The 22084-nt window shown below is 36.3% G+C and overlaps 1 protein-coding gene across 2 annotated transcripts in view; it reads right to left on the reverse strand.

Moving 5' to 3' along the window:
- The window catches only part of plekhm3 (pleckstrin homology domain containing, family M, member 3), a 45858-nt gene that overhangs the window by 6396 nt on the left and 17378 nt on the right, over nt 1-22084 (reverse strand). Inside the window, exons 4-7 of one of the 2 annotated variants that reach the window (XM_016545360.1) lie at nt 20620-20765; nt 20250-20443; nt 19600-19670; nt 18953-19457 (exon numbers count right to left, since the gene is read on the reverse strand). In XM_016545360.1, the coding sequence (XP_016400846.1) occupies nt 19601-19670; nt 20250-20443; nt 20620-20765 (410 nt within the window). In that variant the 3' untranslated portion in view covers nt 18953-19457; nt 19600. Of the gene's footprint in view, nt 1-10576; nt 10641-18952; nt 19458-19599; nt 19671-20249; nt 20444-20619; nt 20766-22084 lie in introns of those variants that run through there. The other variant, XM_016545359.1, reaches the window with a different exon arrangement.

Raw genomic sequence — 22084 nt, forward strand, 5'->3', positions numbered from 1 at the left:
TATATATATCATTAAGATATAAAGATCATGTTCCATGAAGATATTTTGTACATTTCCTACCATAAATATATTATGCATTGCTAAGAACTTCATTTGGACAAATTTAAAGGCGATTTTCTCAATATTTCGATTTTTTTGCACCCTCAGATTCCAAAATTCCAGATTCCAAATATTGTCCTATCCTAACAAACCATACATCAATGGAAAGCTTATTTATTCAACTTTCAAAGGATGTATGAATCTCCATTTCCAAAAATTGACCCTTATGACTGGTTTTGTGGCCCAGGGTCACAAATAAGAAAAAATAAACTAATTACAAGCAATAGGACAAAAAACAAAAACAGTAAAGATACAAACTAAATAAAGAGTGCTTTAGATTTTTCATGTAGGTCTAACAAAATAAATACTTCAGAAATGTAGTACATAAAACGGTATGACTGGCAGCTTTTTGTGCACACATTCCAGATGTATGTGCATAGAAACCATCTATCAGACAGCAAATTGAGTTTCTTTCGTCTCTTATAGCGGTTGAACAATTTAAAATCGATTGAATGGTTTAAAATCACTTGAACATTTAAACTAAAACTTTCATAACACTGCAGCATCACATGAGGGTAACTGTGATAAAAGCAATAGTCAAAATCTCTAACAGCTGACAAATTTCTACCAGTTTATTGTCCACCCTACAAGACAGAATCTCGAAATTCTGCAGAATGTATTGGCAAATGTGTAAATTGAGTGCTACACTTAGCAGAAAAACTGATGTAAATTCACCAAAACACTAATAAACAAAAATGCAAAGGAACAGAGGATGTGTAGAACTTTGTGAAAGATGATAATCTAAAGTCTGTGGAACTTTCAGGGAACATTTTGCAGGTGCAGATTCTTTGTAGGCCAACCTATAAGCTTTAAACGTGCTGAGAAATAGGATGGAAAAGTATGGAGGAGGAACCTAGGGAAGTGTAAAACGTGACCCAAGTGATTCTGCTATAAAATGGGCTTCACTAAATGTGTTCAACAGCTATGAGAGAGGAGCAGATTCGAAATATCCATGCAAAAATCAAAAATAAATTCCATTATCAAATGGACAGTAACCCTCCTGTTAACAGTTAGAGGTTTATCTGAGAATTTCAGAAACTGGACAAACACTTAAGAACATGCTACAATGGGAGCCAAGTACAAAAAAAAAAAAAAAAAAACATCACATCAAAAATCCACATGAAACGTCATCATTTACTGGCCCTCCTGTTAACAGTTAGAGGTTTATCTGAGAATTTCAGAAACTGGACAAACACTTAAGAACATGCTACAATGGGAGCCAAGTACAAAAAAAAAAAAAAAAGACATCACATCAGGAATCCACATGAAAACTAATGAATGCTTAGAGAGTGGGGGGTTGGCAATTCCTTTTGGGAGACTGTTTGCAAAAAATAATATGTGAATGCCATTTATCGGCCAGAGTAGTTAAAAATCGGCCTGGTCTTTGAAAGCGGGGCGCTGAAGAAGCCGTATTGTGGGCAGCTGAATGAGACAGGGGAAGGGGCCTAGACCTCCAGTGCATATTCACCAAGGGGGCAGAGACAAGTGGCTACACCTGGCAGCACTGCAGCACACCAATTAAAGGCCCTGCCAGCATTCTTCAGCCCTTCCACAAGGAGCCAGCCAAAGAATGGAGGAGGAGAAGAGGGGACAGTGGAGCAGAGAGGAGAGCTTGGGAGGGTGGGACGCGAGGGCTCGGGGGAAAAGAAAGAATAAAGGAAGGACCACCGCGGTGTCCCACGAAAGACGCGCACACACATACGCAGCGTGAACGGGGAGAATGGGTTGAAAAGGGGAAGGTTTGTGTGGGAACAGGGAATCTAGACTCTTCAGCCATGGCCAAAGTTGCCGGATCATGTTTAGTTACTTAAACATGGCTTGTAAGGTTATATTTGAGGGTTGTACATCAAAAAGTGTACATTTCTTGCATTAGTGCATTAATGCCTAATTTTAGAATCTGGGAGTTAATGTACTGCACTCTAAGACACTATGATTTTTATGGCAATATAGGATTTATGAACAAAAAAAAAAACAATCTGAATCTACTAATTTTGTTGAAACAGAGGGTTCCTCTAATTGTAAATAAATACATAACTAACTAAATAATAAATAAAAAAAACCTTATAAGCCATTTCATAGCAAACATTTTGCAGATATTTATAATATAGTATATAAATATTTTTATATGATATTTAAATAGTCAAAAGGTTGAAAAATAGGCATTGCCACAAAACCCAGCCCTACCATGTTCACAAATAAAATAATAATAATAATCTTTATTTTTATATAGTGCATTTAAATGTAGCTGCTCTAGATAATTAAAATAAAATGATTTAAAGAAATACAAGAAATATAAATACAATTAATAAAGAAAAAGAAAATAATAAAACCAAGTTCTTAAATTAAATCCATTTTAAGAATATTTTGATTATATCCCTTTTCAGCATTTCATTATTAGAAAAAAAATTCTTCACATTCCACCAAAGCACTGCGCAAGCCAGAAGGACTCAAATCAGAAAGACCCACACTGCTATAAAGCAGTCACTGTCATTGCCCAATGAACATAGAGGTGATGCTGTTGGCAGGCTTTCTCAGTAGAGGCACCAGGAGAGCCCTTAACCATCCATCCATCAAGTAGCTTTCAGTTCAGACACCCCTGTTTTTCTTTGACTGGGCTGACAGAAACATGAAGGCAATACCCTGCGCCTTTTCCCATGTGGAGGAGTAATATAGCAAGCTATTAAGGAAACGCTGCAAGCCACCAATCAAAGAGGCGGGGTGAGCACACTTGCCGTCCTTTGGTAAAGATGATATATACTCCCCTTGATCAATGCTGACAGAGGGAGTAATTAAACATTTCAATAATTTAGCAGGCACGGTGAGCGAAACAGCGAGTACACTTGCACCAGGCTTGATGGGGAGGGACTGTGAAGAGCTAGAGGGCTGTTAAAGAGAGTTACTGACAAAGTAGTGAAAGTGTGAATTTATGCATGAACAGCTACAGGTTCAACTGATTAAAATGAGTTACAGTAATTAAAACTCAGTGAGGTCAGTTAAATAGTAGGATAGGTTTCACACATTCCTTTGCATTTCTACCTCATAATGCCATTTGCACTGTACACCATATATATATGTATCATATATACATAAGTGTTTTTATATTTATTCTGTATAATGCATCTACTGAGTTTATGCCTCCCCTTTTGCACCTTGTATTTACAACCAATTGCACCAAGCTGGTCTCTGCTTCTGTACCTCAAACTTTGCACTCCATAAAAATCTTATTGTATATACACACACAAATATATATTTATTTATACACATATTGCTTTTTGCACTTCTGGTTAGATGCAAACTGCATTTCATTGACTCTGTATTTGTACTCTGCACAATGACAATAAAGTTGAATCTTATCTAATCTAATAAATAATACCTAAAATATTACTATACATTAACAGTATTAATAAATGTAAATATACCTTTTATACATTACAGTTCACTATGCATTAAATTGATCAAAAGTGACAGTAAATACATTTATAATGTTACAAACGACTCTTATTTCAAATAAATACTGTTCTTTTGAACTTTCTATTCATCACCGAATCATTAAAAAAAAAATTGCACCATGTTTTAACAAAAATGTTAATGTTAAATGTTTTCAAATTTAATAATGAGACATGTTTCTTGAGCACTGATTTCTGAAGTATTATGTGACGCTGAAGACTAGAGTAACAGCTGCTGAAAATCCAGCTTTGCCATTGCAGGAATAAATTAAATTTTAATACATATTAAAATAGAAGAATTATTTTAAATTGTAATTATATTTCACCACATTACTGTTTTTACTGTCATTTTAAACAAATAAATGCAGCCTTGTTGAGCTTAAGAGACTTCATTTAAAACATTTTGAACAGTAGTGTACATTAAATATTTAGATGGTCAGTTCATCTATTGAAGCACTGAAGATGCACTCTAGATCATCTCAAATCCAGTTGCAGAACATGATCATGTCTGCCTCTTGCTTTAACAAACACTTTAACTGCACATTTGTGTAAAACCTTCACACAAACTTGCAGCTTAAAGTGCTTATTAAAACAAAAGGTAGAAATCAAATACTACAACATTCTGAAACTCGTGTTCATTTTTAAGTCAGTGTTTTATTCAAATTATGCTGAAAAAAAGAAACACATGCTTCAAAGTCAGGTAGCTCACTAAAAACAGCATCTTTGTGGCTATTGCGGGGGGCATGGGTGACGTCTGCCAAATCAACTCCCCCCAAATCCCCCACCTTCTGCTCCTGTCTCGCATGTGCTTTGTCGTTAGCTGCTTAATCCCCTAAAACCACAGTTTAGCGCCTACTTCTTCATCCCCTCCTCAGCCCTGGCCCTAATGTCCTCGCCCGCTCCATTAAATGGTAGAGAAAGGGCCCAGATTAGACAGATAAAAAAAGAGAGTGAGCTCTGTTTGGATAACACCCTCCCTGCCAGGGCCTCGCAAAACAGGATTACAACCAGCGTGTGTGAGGAAGTGAGAGAGAGACGGCCTGCCAGGGTCAAGTGTGAAGTGGGCATGACGTTTCATCATATACGTGGACCATGTGAATGTATTGGTCACGGTAGACCAGGTTCCATGTAGGTATACTTGAAGAATGATGGTTTTATGGATATACTGAAAGCTGATGTAACTCATCAGATTCCCATTCATGATTATAAAAAAGGACAAATATCTTCCAGTGGGCTCTGAGAACTCAACTTAAATAAAAGAGAAAACAAGTTTTCGTGTCACTAAAAGATGCTTGTTCTTACTTTAAAGCAAAAAGTCACTTCATTTCGCAAAAAAAAAAAAAAATCTTCATATCGTCATTCTGTATCTCAAGTAAATGTATCTTGATTTAAAGTTGTTTAGATATTTGTATTGGAAAACAAGACAAAAATACTAACAAAAGCATTGTTTATGCAACATTTAATGGCACAATTTTATGAATTTAAGACTTTCTGTTTAGTTTTAAGACAACTTTTCAAGTCCTTTTTGAGACCTGCAGAAATTCCCATATGTAACTTCTGGGGACCTGAATGTTGTCGTTTGAGCTCAATTAAGTGCATATTGTTGGCAAGACCAATGCTGTTGTCTTCGGTACAACACATACAATTAGCATTTATATCGCACTCGTACTTGTGTCCATGTTGGTGCACTTGTTAACTCTTCTTACTCTTCCAGTGGAGATATCAAACAAAAGGCAGTGGCCAAACAAAACTGGCTTCTGGGCAAACAAATATGGTCAACGGGGTCATTTAAAAAAAAAAAAGAAGACTGCCCAAAACTCTGTGCTAATTGTTTGAACTAAATGGGGACAGCATTTGTTTTTAGTCTATAGTGTTTGGAGTCTTGCTGGAGATAGTTCAGCATTCAGTGACCTCGACACGGAGGGCGAGCATTCCAGAGCTGCGGAGGAACCGGCATTAAGTAGCAACACTAAAAGAAAATGGCTCCTTAATAAGGTAAGCCAATTAAGAAGCTGAAAGAGAAAGTAATGTGACGTGAATGGGAAATGCCTCAAATTTGGGCCTTACAGAGGCAGTGGGGGAGACAGCATAAAGGCTTTGCGGCGAACGCCATGAATAAGAAGTACACAAGAAGAGGGACAAAGTACTGACAGTACAGAGAGCATTTAAAAACCACAGAGAACTGCGCCGTTTCACTTCAAAGATGCAAGTACGGGCCAAATTGTTGTGACAAAGATAACTAGTTTAAAATAAACTGGATAAAACAGAAAATATTATGCTTTTTTTTTTGACACCCAGATGTGTTTGTAACACTGTACTCTGTTTTAAGACCAACAGACCCAATACTGAGCAAGACAGAGCCTTGGGAAAAAGAAAGAGAAAGCATCCCCCAATTCATCATACTTAGTGTTAGAGGTTTAAAGAGTTTTAGAGTTTAAAGAGTTTAAGTTTTAAAGAGTTTTAAAGAGTTTAAAAATAAATATTTAAACATTTCATTTAGCAACTGAATTAACAGAATTCATTAAAAATAAATGAATGAATTAAATTTACTATAAATTAATAAATAAAATAAAACAAGACAAGCTGTAATTGACATGTAGAATGTAAAAGATGTTAAAAAAAAGGTCAGAGAGGTATAGTGTCAGGCAATGGGATGTTGGGGAAGAATAGAATGGAATGGAAGCAGAGGCAGGACTGTCACGCTTCGTTTTTCTGCCCGTTGCACCTGAATGGCAGTAATTAGTTAGTTGGGTGGGGGCAACGTGGGGTGGAGAGGGACTCCAGTCTCCCACCAGAAGACAGAAGGGAGAGGGGATGTGGGACAGGAGAAGAGATGTTCTGAGAGCAACAGAAAAATAAGGGCAAGGGTCATTCCTAAGAAACAGAGGAGTGACAAACATTCAGGCATGATAACAGGGGGCTGAGGAAAGGAGAGAGAGATATGTATGAGAGCACAGTTTCCTATATTCTTGACATATAGTTATTTCAAGCATGCAAGCATGTACATTTCTTAATTTTAGTTCAATAAAAATTTTAATGATGACTGTGAGAATAGAGAAAAACGTTGCTGCAATAAGCCAAAAAACAGGAGCAAATGAATTACAATTGATAAAATTATGAGCTGTAACCAGGATTTCTGCAAGTTTTATAAAGGTAAATTTAAGACTTCTTAAGACCAATTAAAGAAATGTTAAGGAAGAAATGAAAGGGAACGCAATATGTCAATATGTTCTCTAAATATAAATATCTAAAGAGAACACAATGTGTTGTACTGCAGCACAACTTCCAACTGATCTCCATTACTTTTTAATTAATTTCACAAATTTTTTTTTTACTGTACCTTCTGTGCATCACACTGCACAAAACTGATCCTTCGAAGTACTTTTGTTTTGTTTTTCAGTGCAAATGAAGCTTAAATTAAGATGTTTTCTGGGAAAAGTTCAACAAATAAAAATAAAGAGAATTCATGATTATAAAAAAGGACAAATATCTTCCAGTGGGCTCTGAGAACTCAACTTAAATCAAAGAGAAAACAAGTTTTCGTGTCACTAAAAGATGCTTGTTCTTACTTTAAAGCATAAAGTCACTTCATTTCACAAAAAAAAAAAAAATCTTCATATCTTCATTCTGTATCTCAAGTAAATGTATCTTGATTTAAAGTTGTTTAGATATTTGTATTGGAAAACAAGACAAAAATACTAACAAAAGAATTAAAAATAAAAGTATAAATGTTCTTTTATGCAACATTTAATGGCACAATTTTATGAATTTAAGACTTTCTGTTTAGTTTTAAGATAACTTTTCAAGACCTTTTTGAGACCTGCAGAAATCCTGTTAACCTTATTACAGATGGATTCACAACAGAAAGTGAAAAGCAGAAGGTTAACGTGTCATTGACATTGAGGCTGCACATAGATCTACAGTGACTCTGTGAGCGTCAGGGTTTCGAGAGGAAGGGTGTGAAAAACACAGTTCACTCTCACAGCCTCTCAACTCCCACTGCCAGATGACACTGAACAGACACTCTGCATGGCGATGATGTGTGCTACAGGTGTGTGTGTGTGTGTGTGACTGTGTGTGTGAATGTGATGAAGTCTTTTATCAGAATCAGGTGGGACGAGGAGGAATGTGAACATACAGGCCCAGAAAAAGATGTTAACACATCAGCCACACAAAAATTTATGAATGTCCTGGATGTCAAGCATGTATTTATTTTGTCAAGCATAAAAAAAAAATTTTTTTTAAGTTTATTTTGTTTTAAATGAAAAGGCAACACACACAACTGTTTTGGGTCAGTAATATTTTTTTAAGAAGTCTCTTATTCCCACCAAGACCGCATTTATTTAATTAAAAATACTGTAAATATTTTTAAAATGTAATGGTAAAGATGGTAAAGCTGAATTTTCAGCAGCCATTATTCCACTCTTAAGTGTCATATGACCCATCATAAATAACCCCAATATGCTGTTTTGGTACTCAAGAAACACTTATTATTATTGAAAACAGTGCTGCTTAATATGTTTGTGAAAACCATGATAGCTTCTTGGGTTATTTGAATTTTTTTTTTTTTTTAAACGTTACCACTTTTATGTTTTTTACTGATCAATTTATTGCATCCTCACTGAATGAAATTATTTCTTTAAAAAAAAAAAAAAAAAGGTTAGTTGGGTGGGGGCAACGTGGGGTGGAGAGGGACTCCAGTCTCCCACCAGAAGACAGAAGGGAGAGGGGATGTGGGACAGGAGAAGAGATGTTCTGAGAGCAACAGAAAAATAAGGGCAAGGGTCATTCCTAAGAAACAGAGGAGTGACAAACATTCAGGCATGATAACAGGGGGCTGAGGAAAGGAGAGAGAGATATGTATGAGAGCACAGTTTCCTATATTCTTGACATATAGTTATTTCAAGCATGCAAGCATGTACATTTCTTAATTTTAGTTCAATAAAAATTTTAATGATGACTGTGAGAATAGAGAAAAACGTTGCTGCAATAAGCCAAAAAACAGGAGCAAATGAATTACAATTGATAAAATTATGAGCTGTAACCAGGATTTCTGCAAGTTTTATAAAGGTAAATTTAAGACTTCTTAAGACCAATTAAAGAAATGTTAAGGAAGAAATGAAAGGGAACGCAATATGTCAATATGTTCTCTAAATATAAATATCTAAAGAGAACACAATGTGTTGTACTGCAGCACAACTTCCAACTGATCTCCATTACTTTTTAATTAATTTCACAAATTTTTTTTTTCATCACATCATCACACTGCACAAAACTGATCCTTCGAAGTACTTTTGTTTTGTTTTTCAGTGCAAATGAAGCTTAAATTAAGATGTTTTCTGGGAAAAGTTCAACAAATAAAAATAAAGTGAATTCATGATTATAAAAAAGGACAAATATCTTCCAGTGGGCTCTGAGAACTCAACTTAAATCAAAGAGAAAACAAGTTTTCGTGTCACTAAAAGATGCTTGTTCTTACTTTAAAGCATAAAGTCACTTCATTTCACAAAAAAAAAAAATCTTCATATCTTCATTCTGTATCTCAAGTAAATGTATCTTGATTTAAAGTTGTTTAGATATTTGTATTGGAAAACAAGACAAAAATACTAACAAAAGTATTAAAAATAAAAGTATAAATGTTCTTTTATGCAACATTTAATGGCACAATTTTATGAATTTAAGACTTTCTGTTTAGTTTTAAGATAACTTTTCAAGACCTTTTTGAGACCTGCAGAAATCCTGTTAACCTTATTACAGATGGATTCACAACAGAAAGTGAAAAGCAGAAGGTTAACGTGTCATTGACATTGAGGCTGCACATAGATCTACAGTGACTCTGTGAGCGTCAGGGTTTCGAGAGGAAGGGTGTGAAAAACACAGTTCACTCTCACAGCCTCTCAACTCCCACTGCCAGATGACACTGAACAGACACTCTGCATGGCGATGATGTGTGCTACAGGTGTGTGTGTGTGTGTGTGTGACTGTGTGTGTGAATGTTGAAGTCTTTTATCAGAATCAGGTGGGACGAGGAGGAATGTGAACATACAGGCCCAGAAAAAGATGTTAACACATCAGCCACACAAAAATTTATGAATGTCCTGGATGTCAAGCATGTATTTATTTTGTCAAGCATAAAAAAAAAATTTTTTTTAAGTTTATTTTGTTTTAAATGAAAAGGCAACACACACAACTGTTTTGGGTCAGTAATATTTTTTTAAGAAGTCTCTTATTCCCACCAAGACCGCATTTATTTAATTAAAAATACTGTAAATATTTTTAAAATGTAATGGTAAAGATGGTAAAGCTGAATTTTCAGCAGCCATTATTCCACTCTTAAGTGTCATATGACCCATCATAAATAACCCCAATATGCTGTTTTGGTACTCAAGAAACACTTATTATTATTGAAAACAGTGCTGCTTAATATGTTTGTGAAAACCATGATAGTTTCTTGGGTTATTTGAATTTTTTTTTTTTTTTAAACGTTACCACTTTTATGTTTTTTACTGATCAATTTATTGCATCCTCGCTGAATGAAATTATTTCTTTAAAAAAAAAAAAAAAAGGGAAAAAAAAGAAAAACCTTAGACTGTTAAATATGCAAAGAAAAAATATTATTAGATGATATTTACTGTTACAGTGATGAATATCTGTGGTTACTATGCTAGGACACCTCTGTGATGTGAAATTAATGAGAAATCACTTCACACAAGCAAAAAAAAAAAAGGCATAATTTGCTTGTCAGTGCCATTTGGATTGATATGTTGTATCTATTGCAATGACATTTCTTTTCAATACTTTTTGTTTTTGAGTTTGAAATCCTTCAACATTCTACATCCTACACATTTGCTTATGAAATCTTTGTTAATTTAAACACTCTTAAGTAAGAAACATATTTTACAGAATTTTACTCCACTCAGCAGAATTTCCCACATAGCATGAAATAAGCATGAAAAAGATGCGTGTGAGCCTACTTACATGTGTAAGTGTATAAAGAAAAACTGAGATGGAGAGAAAAGAGATAAAATTACCTGCTGCAGGTCTGCCAAGGAGTAGAGGTGCACATGCTGTAGCAGGTATTCCCTCGGAAAGATCCTGCAGAAACAGCAAGAAAATCACATTAGAATGAAAAGCATATGCATATTACCTCAAATCATAACTGAGCCTGCACATATCTGTAAAAAAAAATAAATAACTGCATTAGCCTGCACACATATACATACGGATCCATTTCAGGTGGAACGCTAGTATCCCATCATCCCGCCTCTGTAACCATGACAACATGGGTCCAAATTGCTTGGAAATAGGGGTTAATTAAATTGAATTGGAAAAAGGCTGTAAAATAGGCATTTAAAAGCACTACCCCTTATTATGGGTGAAGTGGGGCGGCTCTGTCTCTCTCTCTCTCTCCATCTGGCTAGCTATTATGGCCCTCTTCACCTCTCTCCTCCCATGAGCCTACACTCGCTCGTTCCCTCTCTCATTCACCCACGCCTGCTCACATTACAAACTCAAGGGCCCACAGAATTATCCAGAAAAGAGGGGACTGGGGAAGCAACAGGCATACTGTGAGATGACGAGAAAGAGAGGATACGCGGTTACGAGAGGCAAATTAAATAAAAAACTGGGAGTTATGGGTCTCATCTTTTACCAAACCACTAGTTAGTCCATAATATCCACTGACAACTAAGCAAACAGAACAGATGAATCCTTCTAATGAAATGATCCTCGTTGGGAGATGCAAAAAAAATCAATTAATTCAGACACAATTCTATTGGTGTAGACACACTATAGCTGGCTACTTGAACAGGATCCAGTCTTTTTTTTTTAACCACAAAAGGCTGGAAAATTGGATCGATTAAGTAGTCTGGTACTTGGAAACCAGTGCATCTTTACTCCTGCCCACTAATAGTTCATCCACTCCGCTTCCTCAGTGGCTTGCGTCCATCATTAGTAACCCGTCAGACAGATGTTGGCAATTAGACACAGGCTTACAGGCCACAAACACAGCTAAGAGACAGGAGAGAGGGAATTTATGGCATTATGACATGGGAGGAAAGTATGCTGGGTAGTTTTGAGCTATAATGGGGCATTTAGAAGTAAATGTAGCTATTATATGATATATACGAAGTCACATATGATTTAAAATAGTTTGTGTTGATGCATGTGGCCCACATTGATGTGCGCATCATTGGACATCACCTCAATTTTCAGTTTTGGGGATTGTGGTGGATCTCCATTTTTCTCCTTCGCTGCCGTAATCTCAATGCTGGCTGAAGAGAAGCATGGCGGTACTCCAGACAGCCCCATTCACAGCTCGTCCCTCAGGCCTCATTAGGCCAAGCCATCATTACGGTGCTAATCTAAGTCTAAACTGAGGCATGGAGGCAGGGGGTGGGATGTTTACTAAGCTGGGGATGAAATCTCTTTTCTTTTTCTTTTTTTATGGAAAGTTTAAGGGTCAAAAGACAAGAGTTGCAGCAGGTGTCATTAGTACAAATAGAGCTGATGACAGGTGCTTTGTTGTGTGTTTGATGTAAGGCATGTCAAAAATGATACTTTATCAAGAGATGTCACGCGTTGTTTGAGGTTTACGAAATATACAGGTGCATCTCAATAAATTAGAATGTCGTGGAAAAGTTCATTTATTTCAGTAAATCAACTCAAATTGTGAAACTCGTGTATTAAACCCAAAGATTGAGTTTAAATGTGCTATCTTGACCATTTTTTATGGTTCTCAGAGGTGTCAGAGAATTTGAATGTGTTCTTGAAATTCACTAATGAAAAACAAAGATCCATTTTGATTAAAAAAAGCAAACAAATGAAAACATCACTACTAAATCCATAGCACAAAGTGTATAGTTGCTTACTGAAGTTTGACTACTGAACAAATTACTTTTATAAGACCTTTTCAGTGAATCCAAATCACACAGCTCAACCAGTGTAGTCCAACTCGTTCCCACACAAATGATTCTTTAGAGCTGGTTCTTTTTAGTGAATCAAACCCATACAGTGTGACAAGAGTAGTTTGATTCCCAAACAATGATTTTCATGAACCATTTTAGGGAATCAAAAAACCGAGTGAACATTGTAGTCAGATTCCTGAACCAATGGTTCTTATGAGTTTGTTCTTTAGTGAATCTACACATAAAGCCTGTGAAGTCAATAAAAAGTGTACATCAACACACAGTTTTTAAAAAATTTGCTTGAAATGTATTTGTTATCAAAATTATCTCATAATTCATCAATGGAAATACATTTTCCCCCAAATATTATTTAATCAAATTTAGTGCTTAAAATTACTAAAAAAAATCCTTAAAGGGATAGTTCACCCAAAAATGAAAATTTGATGTTTATCTGCTTACCCCCAGGGCATCCTAGATGTACGTGATTTTGTTTCTTCAGTAGCACACAAACAAAGATTTTTAACTCAAACTGTTGCAGTGTCAGTCTTATGATGGAAGTGAATGGGAATCACGGCTTTCAGAGTCAAAAAAACATACACAAACAAAACCAAATTAAACCATGTGGCTCGTGACAATACATTGATGTGTAAAGACACGAAACGATCGGTCTGTGCAAGAAACTGAACAGTATTTATATCGTTTTTTTACCTCTGATTCACCGCAATGTCCGAACTGTCCTGAGCGCGTTCTCAACAGCCGGCGTGACGCGTCTTCTTCGTCTTCTTCGTCTTCTTGCTTTACGGCAGATCGCAGACTTATAAGTGCATTACGGACTATTAAAGAATCTGAATTAATAAGAGGAATCCTAAACCAGAATTTTTTTTATTTTAATAATAAAGAGTTTTCCACTGAAGTGTTTACAGATCACAGCTGACAGATCTGCAGCCTTAGAGAGGTATGAATGCCTAATAAAGAGTCTGGAAAGCTGTACATACCCACAAATCTGATATAACAAGTGAGGTATTACTGAACATCTTAGGAAGGCTGACAAAGAAAAGATATTGCATTGACAAGATTCCATGGTCTAATGCGCTATCTTCTGTATGACAAGATGAAATCCTAACTTAATCCCTGCGGATGTGTTGTTACGCTGATTTGCCTGCCTTTGTCAAGCTTGTTCAAGTCAGGACAGTGTGTGAAAAGAAACCTGGGTCTCTCCGGGTGTTCATTTACTTCTGGTTATGGTGACAGTCTATCTTTCGGCTTTCGATCTCCTCAAGCATAAATTCATCTCTGCTCATGGCAGAGCTCCATGTCGATATCTTTTGTCCTTGCTCAGGGTAAATACATAAGTGTTTACAGTGGTGGTAACCAGGCGATATGGGGCATGTTGTCGAACAAAAGAGAACCAAATCCGGACTTTTTTTTTTTTAAATTGCACATAAGCAAGAGACTGTATGCTGATTTTGCTCTTTTCTTTCGACTGCCTGTGGATAGGGTATGCTTTTATGACAGAGAAACTGTAGGATATGCTGCAGTCTGTGATTGGTCAAAAGCAGAGAAAGAAGAAAAGTTTGGAGGCACCATGTTTAAGTAAACAGAGTTATTGTAGCAGTTACTCAGAGAATTGTGCAAATTTTATACTACCAAGTATTTCAACAAATGAACAGACAGCATTCTATGGAAAAAAAATCATAAGGGTTGGGGAAAAAAATAAGGAATTTAATGCTTTTGGTTTACAATTCTTAACGGTTCTGGTTTGGTAATTGTTAAATACTAATGACTAAATGTAAAGCAATTCTTGCAAAAGGTACATTTACTCCTTTTCACAGATGTTTAAGAGGTGACATGCAATCCAATAATTGTCCTTAACTATATATTAACAACACTACTAAACACACAAATAATGCACTACACTACCGTTCAAAAGCTTTCCATTTTTATACAACAACATCTATTTCAATGCTGTTCTTTTCAACTATATATTAAAGGGGTTATATGATGACATTATTTTGTGTATTTGGTGTAATGAAATGTGTTTATGCGGTTTAAAGTAAAAAAAAAAACATTATTTTCCACATACTCTACATTATTGTTTCTCCTCTATGCCCCGCCTTTTTGAAATGCGTCGATTTTTACAAAGCTCATCGGTCTGAAAAGCGAGGTGCACTCTGATTGGCCAGCTATCCAGTGCGTTATGATTGGCCGAATACCTCAAGCGTGAGACGGAAATGTTACGCCCCTCACCATACTGTGATGTAAAAGAATCTTGAAAAAATGCATTACAGTTTCCACAAATATTAATCTACACAACACTGATAACAATGAGAAATGTTTCGTGAGCATCAAATTAGCATATTAGAATGATTTCTGATGACGTGACAACGAAGTCTGGTGTAATGGCTGCTGGAAATTCAGCTTTGCCAACACCTGAATAGTTTACATGTTAAATATATAGCAATAGAAAACAGCTATTTTAAATTGTAATAATATTACATAATAGGATAGGATAGGTACTTTATAATGTTACAGTATTTAAAATTTTTTGATCAAATGCAGCCTAAGCAAGCAATAAGGCACTTCTTAAAGGGGTCATATGATGCTTTTTTAAAGAGCATTATTTTGTGTATTTGGTGTGACAGAATATGTTGACATGCTTTAATGTTCAAAAAACACATTATTTTTCAAATACTGTACATTATTGTAGGTCCTCTATGCCCCGCCTCTCTCAAACGCTTCGTTTTCTACAAAGTCCCTCCTTCCGACAAGTGAAAAAATGCATTACAGTTTCCACAAATATTAATCTACACAACACTGATAACAATGAGAAATGTTTCTTGAGCATCAAATTAGCATATTAGAATGATTTCTGATGACGTGACAACGAAGTCTGGTGTAATGGCTGCTGGAAATTCAGCTTTGCCAACACCTGAATAGTTTACATGTTAAATATATAGCAATAGAAAACAGCTATTTTAAATTGTAATAATATTACATAATAGGATAGGATAGGTACTTTATAATGTTACAGTATTTAAAATTTTCTTTGGATTTGAGACTTTAGTCTTTGCAACTTCAGGGATCTTATCTATGCACAATCAGCTTGTAACACTCCAAAGAGAAAGGAAAACTTGAAATCGCATCATATGACCCCTTTAAACATTAAAAAACACTTACTGTGATAAATAGTATATGGGTTTGTAACAAGCCTAGCGTGGTTCATGACACTTACCATCAATAAACTTTTGAACGGTAGTGTATATTTCATATTTCATTCAATTATTCAGAAATTCATACAGGTTTGGAATAACTTGAGGGTGAGTAGATGATGACAGAATTTTCATTTCTGGGTGAACTATGCCTTTAAGTGTCACAAGTCTTAAGCACTACAAAACACAGTAAGGTGTATGTGTTTGATTCACTAAAAAGATTCACTAAAAATATTCATTCAGGAATCACATGAACTACACTGGCTGTCCTGTGTGGTTTTGATTCACTAAAAAGAACCGATTCATAAGAACAATTCACTCAACAATTGAACTACTGATCGCACTGTTTGCTTATGATTCACTAAAAAGATCTGGCTCATAATAGCTCTGGAAATGGACTATACTGGTTATGTTGTATGTTTCAAACTGTAGATCCAGTGGCTGCATTGCAGTTTCCATGAATAGTATTGCAATGCATTTCAAAACTGGTTCTCATTTCCCAACCCCAGACATGAGGGAAAACTAATGAAAGGTACAGACAAAGGTAGTAAGCATGCATGTGGATGCCCCTGTGGATCAGTGAGGTGCATTAGATCAGTCTGACTGTTCTCCCCCTTCTCTCTGTGGCTTAGTGTAAACACTCGTGGTCCTCTTCACAACCGCTGATGAGCGTCCCGGCTGGGCAATGAATGGCTAAGGTAATATTTTAGCGCCACCGCCCTCATCAATCCTACACTGTTTGGAAAAGCGAAGCATTAGCCTGATGCCTGCTAATAGCCTGGTCATAAACACTAGCCCTCTAGCTCTGCCTCCTGCTTAGGGTCACTGCTGCTGCGCCCCGTAAACACAGTGGCCAGATAGTCACCACTCAGTAGGCAGCTGGGACCGCTCCAAGGAGATGAACCTCAGAGAGGATATTCAGTTCAAACTGAGGTTCCCTTTGCTAGAGCTCTCAGGTCTGCACATCAAACGGCCATCCTGCTTCTACGTCATCATGGAGTTCAAAGGAGCCAATACATAGGAAAGGGTACTGGCCCATTCAATAATTCAGTGATTCAAACAACAAACAGTGTTCTGAACGTGTAGCTTAAGAGTGCATTAGCAACACCATTAAGTCAACATCTGAAGTTTTTTTTTTTTTTTTTACGTTTTTTGGCATGCCATACTTTATTTCAATAGAAAAAGATGGTAAGTTTACCACCAAAAAAATTTCATTGTCAATCCAAGGGTGTTTCATGGACACTAGGAGAAATAAACTGCAGTTTCCTCTTAGTTTACCCAAAAATTAAACATTTGTGATCATTTACTCAACCTCATGTTGCTACAAACATGCACGACTTAATTTCTTTTGTGGAAAACAATAGGGTCCAGTGTTGTTTTAGACCTCACTGTCTTTCATTGTATGCACACAAACAGTAAAAAATGCAGTAAAAACATTAATATTGGGAAAAATATTTTATTATTATTATTAATGTTGAAAAAAGTTGTGCTGCTTGAATATACGCACACATATATATACTATAAATCCATTTTGATTAATTGTTTTAAAAATGTGTTTTCTTTACCAAGAAAGTGGCAAGATGAAAACCACTATTTTCTGTTTCAAACTTTCACATCGCATCTTTAGGTTATAATAACATTAAAAATTCTAATCCAGATTTTGATTTTCAAAGATATGGGTGTCTAGGATGCCGGGTGTATTCAAAGCGTCGTTACTGTTTACAATGCGTGGAATGGTGCGCTGTGATTGGTTGAGCGGATGTATCGCATTCTGCAGAGAAGGGAGACTGGCATTTGAAAACATGAGAGAATAACACCGCGGATATCGCATTTTGCGTAAAATTAAAAATTGACTTTTCAATACCGACCAGATACAATACTGATTTTGGCGGGAACTCAAATTTTTTTAGAATGGTTTTGGAACCAAACTCTTCACACACACACACACACATATATATATATATATATATATATATGTATGTCAGTCTCTCAATATTTTTCTCCTCTTTTGGAAAGTCGTGGAACAAATTTTGTGGAATATTCCATTTTGTGGAATATTTGTAATAGTTTCCTCAAAGTAAGCTACTATTGTATGCGCGTAATTTGCAGTGGGATGTGTTTTTGCAACATCTCACGGCACGCATGGATGTACCTAAAGAAAGAAACATTCGATTAGTTGCTCGATTTGATTTGTTGGTCTGTGTTAAATAACAGCCGATCTATCGCTGGAATGTTATGGCGAGTGCCGCTGTTATCAGTTCTCTCGGCGCTCGTGCACAATGCGCAGTCTCCACACAGATGATCGAGCGCTTCGTTCTGGTACAGTAACCACAGTTTACCACGGTATTTGTACTAAAACTGCAGTAACCACAAATTTACCATGGTAATAATAATAATAATACATTTTAGTACTTATGTAACACCATGTTTATTTCTCATGAGGTATCCTCAAAGGTGCACCTTTGTAACTGATCTACCCTTAAAGCATGCATACTTGTATGGTACTAAATGCTCACTTTTAGGGGTATAGTTGCACCTTTGAGGTTACTGCCCCAGTACAGGGCTAAAATACAATTATAGTATATTTTATTTCTGACAGTGTAAATAAAAAAGGCCTATGAAATGTAAAAAAACATGGCTTTAAAATCTAATATTAAGTGAGTATAATTACTGATTATATTATTTTAATAATTTAAAAGATCAGTTTAGTTTAGAGGTATCGGTATCGGATCGAAAATAAAATAAGAGGTATCGCCCATCCCTACCTATTTCCCAATTATGAAGTCGTGAGCGCTGCTGCAGTCTTAGGCCCAACCCAAATGTTCTCATTGGTTGAGACGCGTGATGACACCCATCCCAAGCCAGTACTGATCAACATCCCACGCCTCCTTTGACTCATGGTTTGTCTGTATGTGTATTCAGAGCCAGTGAGCAACGGACTTTTGTTTAATAAAAAACTGCGTTAATGTGCGGTAAAATAATTGTCGCCGTTAATCAATTAATGCGTTAATGCGATAACGCATTAACTTGCCCAGCCCTAATATATACACACATATATATATATATATATATATATATATATATATATATATATACATACATATACATATATATAGTATTATATACAAGATTGTAATACAGGCTTAGAAAGACAAAAGGGTGAGTAAATTATCACAAAACTTATATTTTTGTGTGAAATATCCATTTAAAACTTTTCTCTTTCTAAACTTCCACTTATCCCTAAATTAAGTAAACAGCTGTCTTTTTCTGATGATTAACTGTCAATATAAAAGGAGTTGAGCCATTTTTTTGGGGAAGAGCTGGAAGTAGCTTTCCGTTATGTAATATTTCATCACAGAGCTGTACACACTTTCGTCTCTCATGGTGTGAATGTTTAAGGCCTCTTAGCGCAATCTCGTGGTCTCCACACTGACCCTGGTAAGAGCTGAAGCATTCATCATATAGACAAGCCTTTTAGTGCCGAAACCTTTGCATAAACACAGCTCCTTCACATTCCTGCTGAACCTGGCCCTTAGGAATCCACTAAAGATCTGCATAAGGATCTTATTCCCAGCAACCAAATGCATTCCTTGAAATAGCTTTTAAAAATTTATACTTTGTTAGTGCTACAAGCTTAATACATATGTATTACAAGCAAGCTCCCTCTGTACATACTGGCAGGGCAACAAACCAAATGCAACCAGCGGCAGTCATCCACTACTTTATGTGCCTTGCAAGACTTCACAAATATTTATGTTGTTCCACAATATATTAACTTCCAGTCCCATCTTAGAAATCTGCAAAGCAGAAAGAGGAAAAGCTCAGTGCGTATCCCTGCTGGCCTAAATTAAACACTGTAATCAGAATCACTGGAGTACTACAACTAGGAAATATTTATACACTCATGCACTGATATGAATGAAATATTTCTGAACTTACCTTATCTTACTGACTTTGTAACTCCAACTGTTTTGATGTAACTAACAACAATACAATCTTTTAAGCGGGCTCTTAACAAGAGAAAAAAAAAAAATCACACATGATTAAACAACTTTTTTCTTCTACAGTCTTCCAAGTGAGTTTTGCTCTTGCTCCATGGTTGTTTTTTAAATATATAATTCTGTCACAATAACAAGCCATAGTAGATTTGGATACATTTGTATATGATTCAAGTTATTGGAACCTCTTTTAAATAGGTGAGAGAAAAAAACTCACTTTCATATTGGTCCAATTTGAGATCAGTTTCACAAACCCATTTAACATCATTCACTAACCCGTTTAACATCAGCAATTTTGAATATATGAAATTTACTAGCATTAAATCGTGTAACATCACATTGCCAACTGAAACATCATTACTGGTTGACCACTATACTGCAGTAACTGACAATAATAAATAATAATTCAATAATCTGCAGGTTCGCTACACACAGTGGTTGGTTAATAAAGCAAAATGACGTTGTTTCAAACCTAGCACAAGTTGATCCACATACAATGTGCATTATGAAAATGCACCATTTTGTCATTTTTAACCTGTCTTACTTTTACTTTCCCAATCTTTCCTCTTCCTGCTCTTTGGCATCGCTCACCTGCGGCGGAGGTCTTCTGCCACTGTGGCCCGGCAGCTGAAGAGGTAAGCCCTGAGAGACTGGAGCTGCTGTCTCAATTTGAGAACGGCCGCCAATGCCTCGCAATGCTCATACAGACACGGGTTCAACTGCTGGACATCTAACAGGGGCTCCTCATAAACAAACTCCAGAAACTCCTTCGCTTGTTTTGACACCTGAACCACAAAAATGGTGTTGTTAATCATCATCGCTTACAGCTTTTGTTGGATGCCTGGTTTCTTTTGCTGGGTGGTGCAAAAGCTGATTTCTAAACTCAAATGCACCAAGAAAACGTACAGAATTATTAATGATACTGAAGATACGGATTGGATATACAGGTCTGTGCGCATACCTTGTGTTTGTTAGTGTCCCAATTATGCAGTAGACGCGCAGGTATGAGGAAGAGGTTGTCCTGGTGACAACTTGGGCAGTAGTACCAGCCGCTATAAGAGCAAACTTTGGCCTTGCACCGTGACAAACCCACTGGCCTCTGGCATCCTGAATGGAAAAACAAAGCAAGAATAAAAAGGAAGAACCTCAAACAACACAAATCAAACCTGGGAGAGGAGAGATCAACTCTGGGTTAAAGACAACATTAATGGCCACCTAATCTACTGATGAGGGCACGACCCTGTTAAAATTTGACAATCATTAGCAGAAGGTGATCAATCTGTTTGGGTTGTGTACTGATATGTCAAGGTTTACGACACAACCCTGGCTAAACACAGATAAATATTACTGATGATCCAGAGGATGCAAAAGATTTATACCGCACAAAAGGCAGCGATTGAGTCGCTGATAAAAACCCAAACTTAAAAGGTGTTTTTACCCTTCCAGACACAACAGAAAGAATCTAAACGCTTCTTAGTACTGAACAGGCATATATAAAGAGCACATTTATTACAAGATACCTCATGAAAGTGCATTGCTTTGTCTTTTAATCGTTGTTCAAGATGTCTTCAAACAGTTTAGGCGGCACTCCAGCAAAGGGCTTATCCCAAAGGAACCAAAACAGGTGATTGTGAACATGGCAGGTGTCCCTTATCCTAACCATCTGGAAGAACCAGAGCCGGGACAGTGTGGACGTTCAAAGAACAAAAAGAGAGAATGAAAGGAACAGGCACAGACGGATATAGACTTGTACAATCTTTTAGGTCGAGCGTAGCGGCAGCTATACACTACAGAGGGAGAAGAAGAAATGTGGACAAGATGGGAAGTAGGATAGAGAGGACAAAAACAAGTCAGAAAACACAAGTCTCCAAAAGAGGGACGCAGAATGTTATCGCTACAAATATCTGTAGAGGGAGACACTGATTACAGTGTTTACAGGCAACGCTGTAGGTCTATTTTTGATGCATTGTTAATTGGCTGAAAAGGGCCAAGCCGAAAACAGGGATGGATGTACGTGCAGCAAAATTACACCATTTACCATCAGATTCAAAACAGTTAGTTCACCCATAAATGACAGTTCTGTCATCATGTACTCAGCCTCATGCATTCTATTTTGTAATGTTCTCTCATTTGTGCAGTTCAAAAGGAGATGTTTAGTAGAATGTTCAAACTATTCTTTCCATACAAATTGCAGTGAACACATGCTGTTGGGTTTGGAAACCACAAAATTAATAAAGTAATTCATATAAAAGTGAACAACATTATATTCCAATTCAGTTTATATTCACAAGTGCTGTGACAAATGACCGTATCAGCGAATTACCATAAATTAATTACATTTTTAATATTGTAAATGTACATATGAAATATATTTAAAAACATCAATAAAATAAGAATAAATAAGGAATAAAAAAAAATCAACAGTA

The sequence above is a fragment of the Sinocyclocheilus rhinocerous genome, unplaced genomic scaffold (assembly GCF_001515625.1).
Source record: "Sinocyclocheilus rhinocerous isolate Xijiao unplaced genomic scaffold, SAMN03320098_v1.1 scaffold1842, whole genome shotgun sequence".
In the NCBI taxonomy this organism is placed as follows: Eukaryota; Metazoa; Chordata; class Actinopteri; order Cypriniformes; family Cyprinidae; genus Sinocyclocheilus; species Sinocyclocheilus rhinocerous.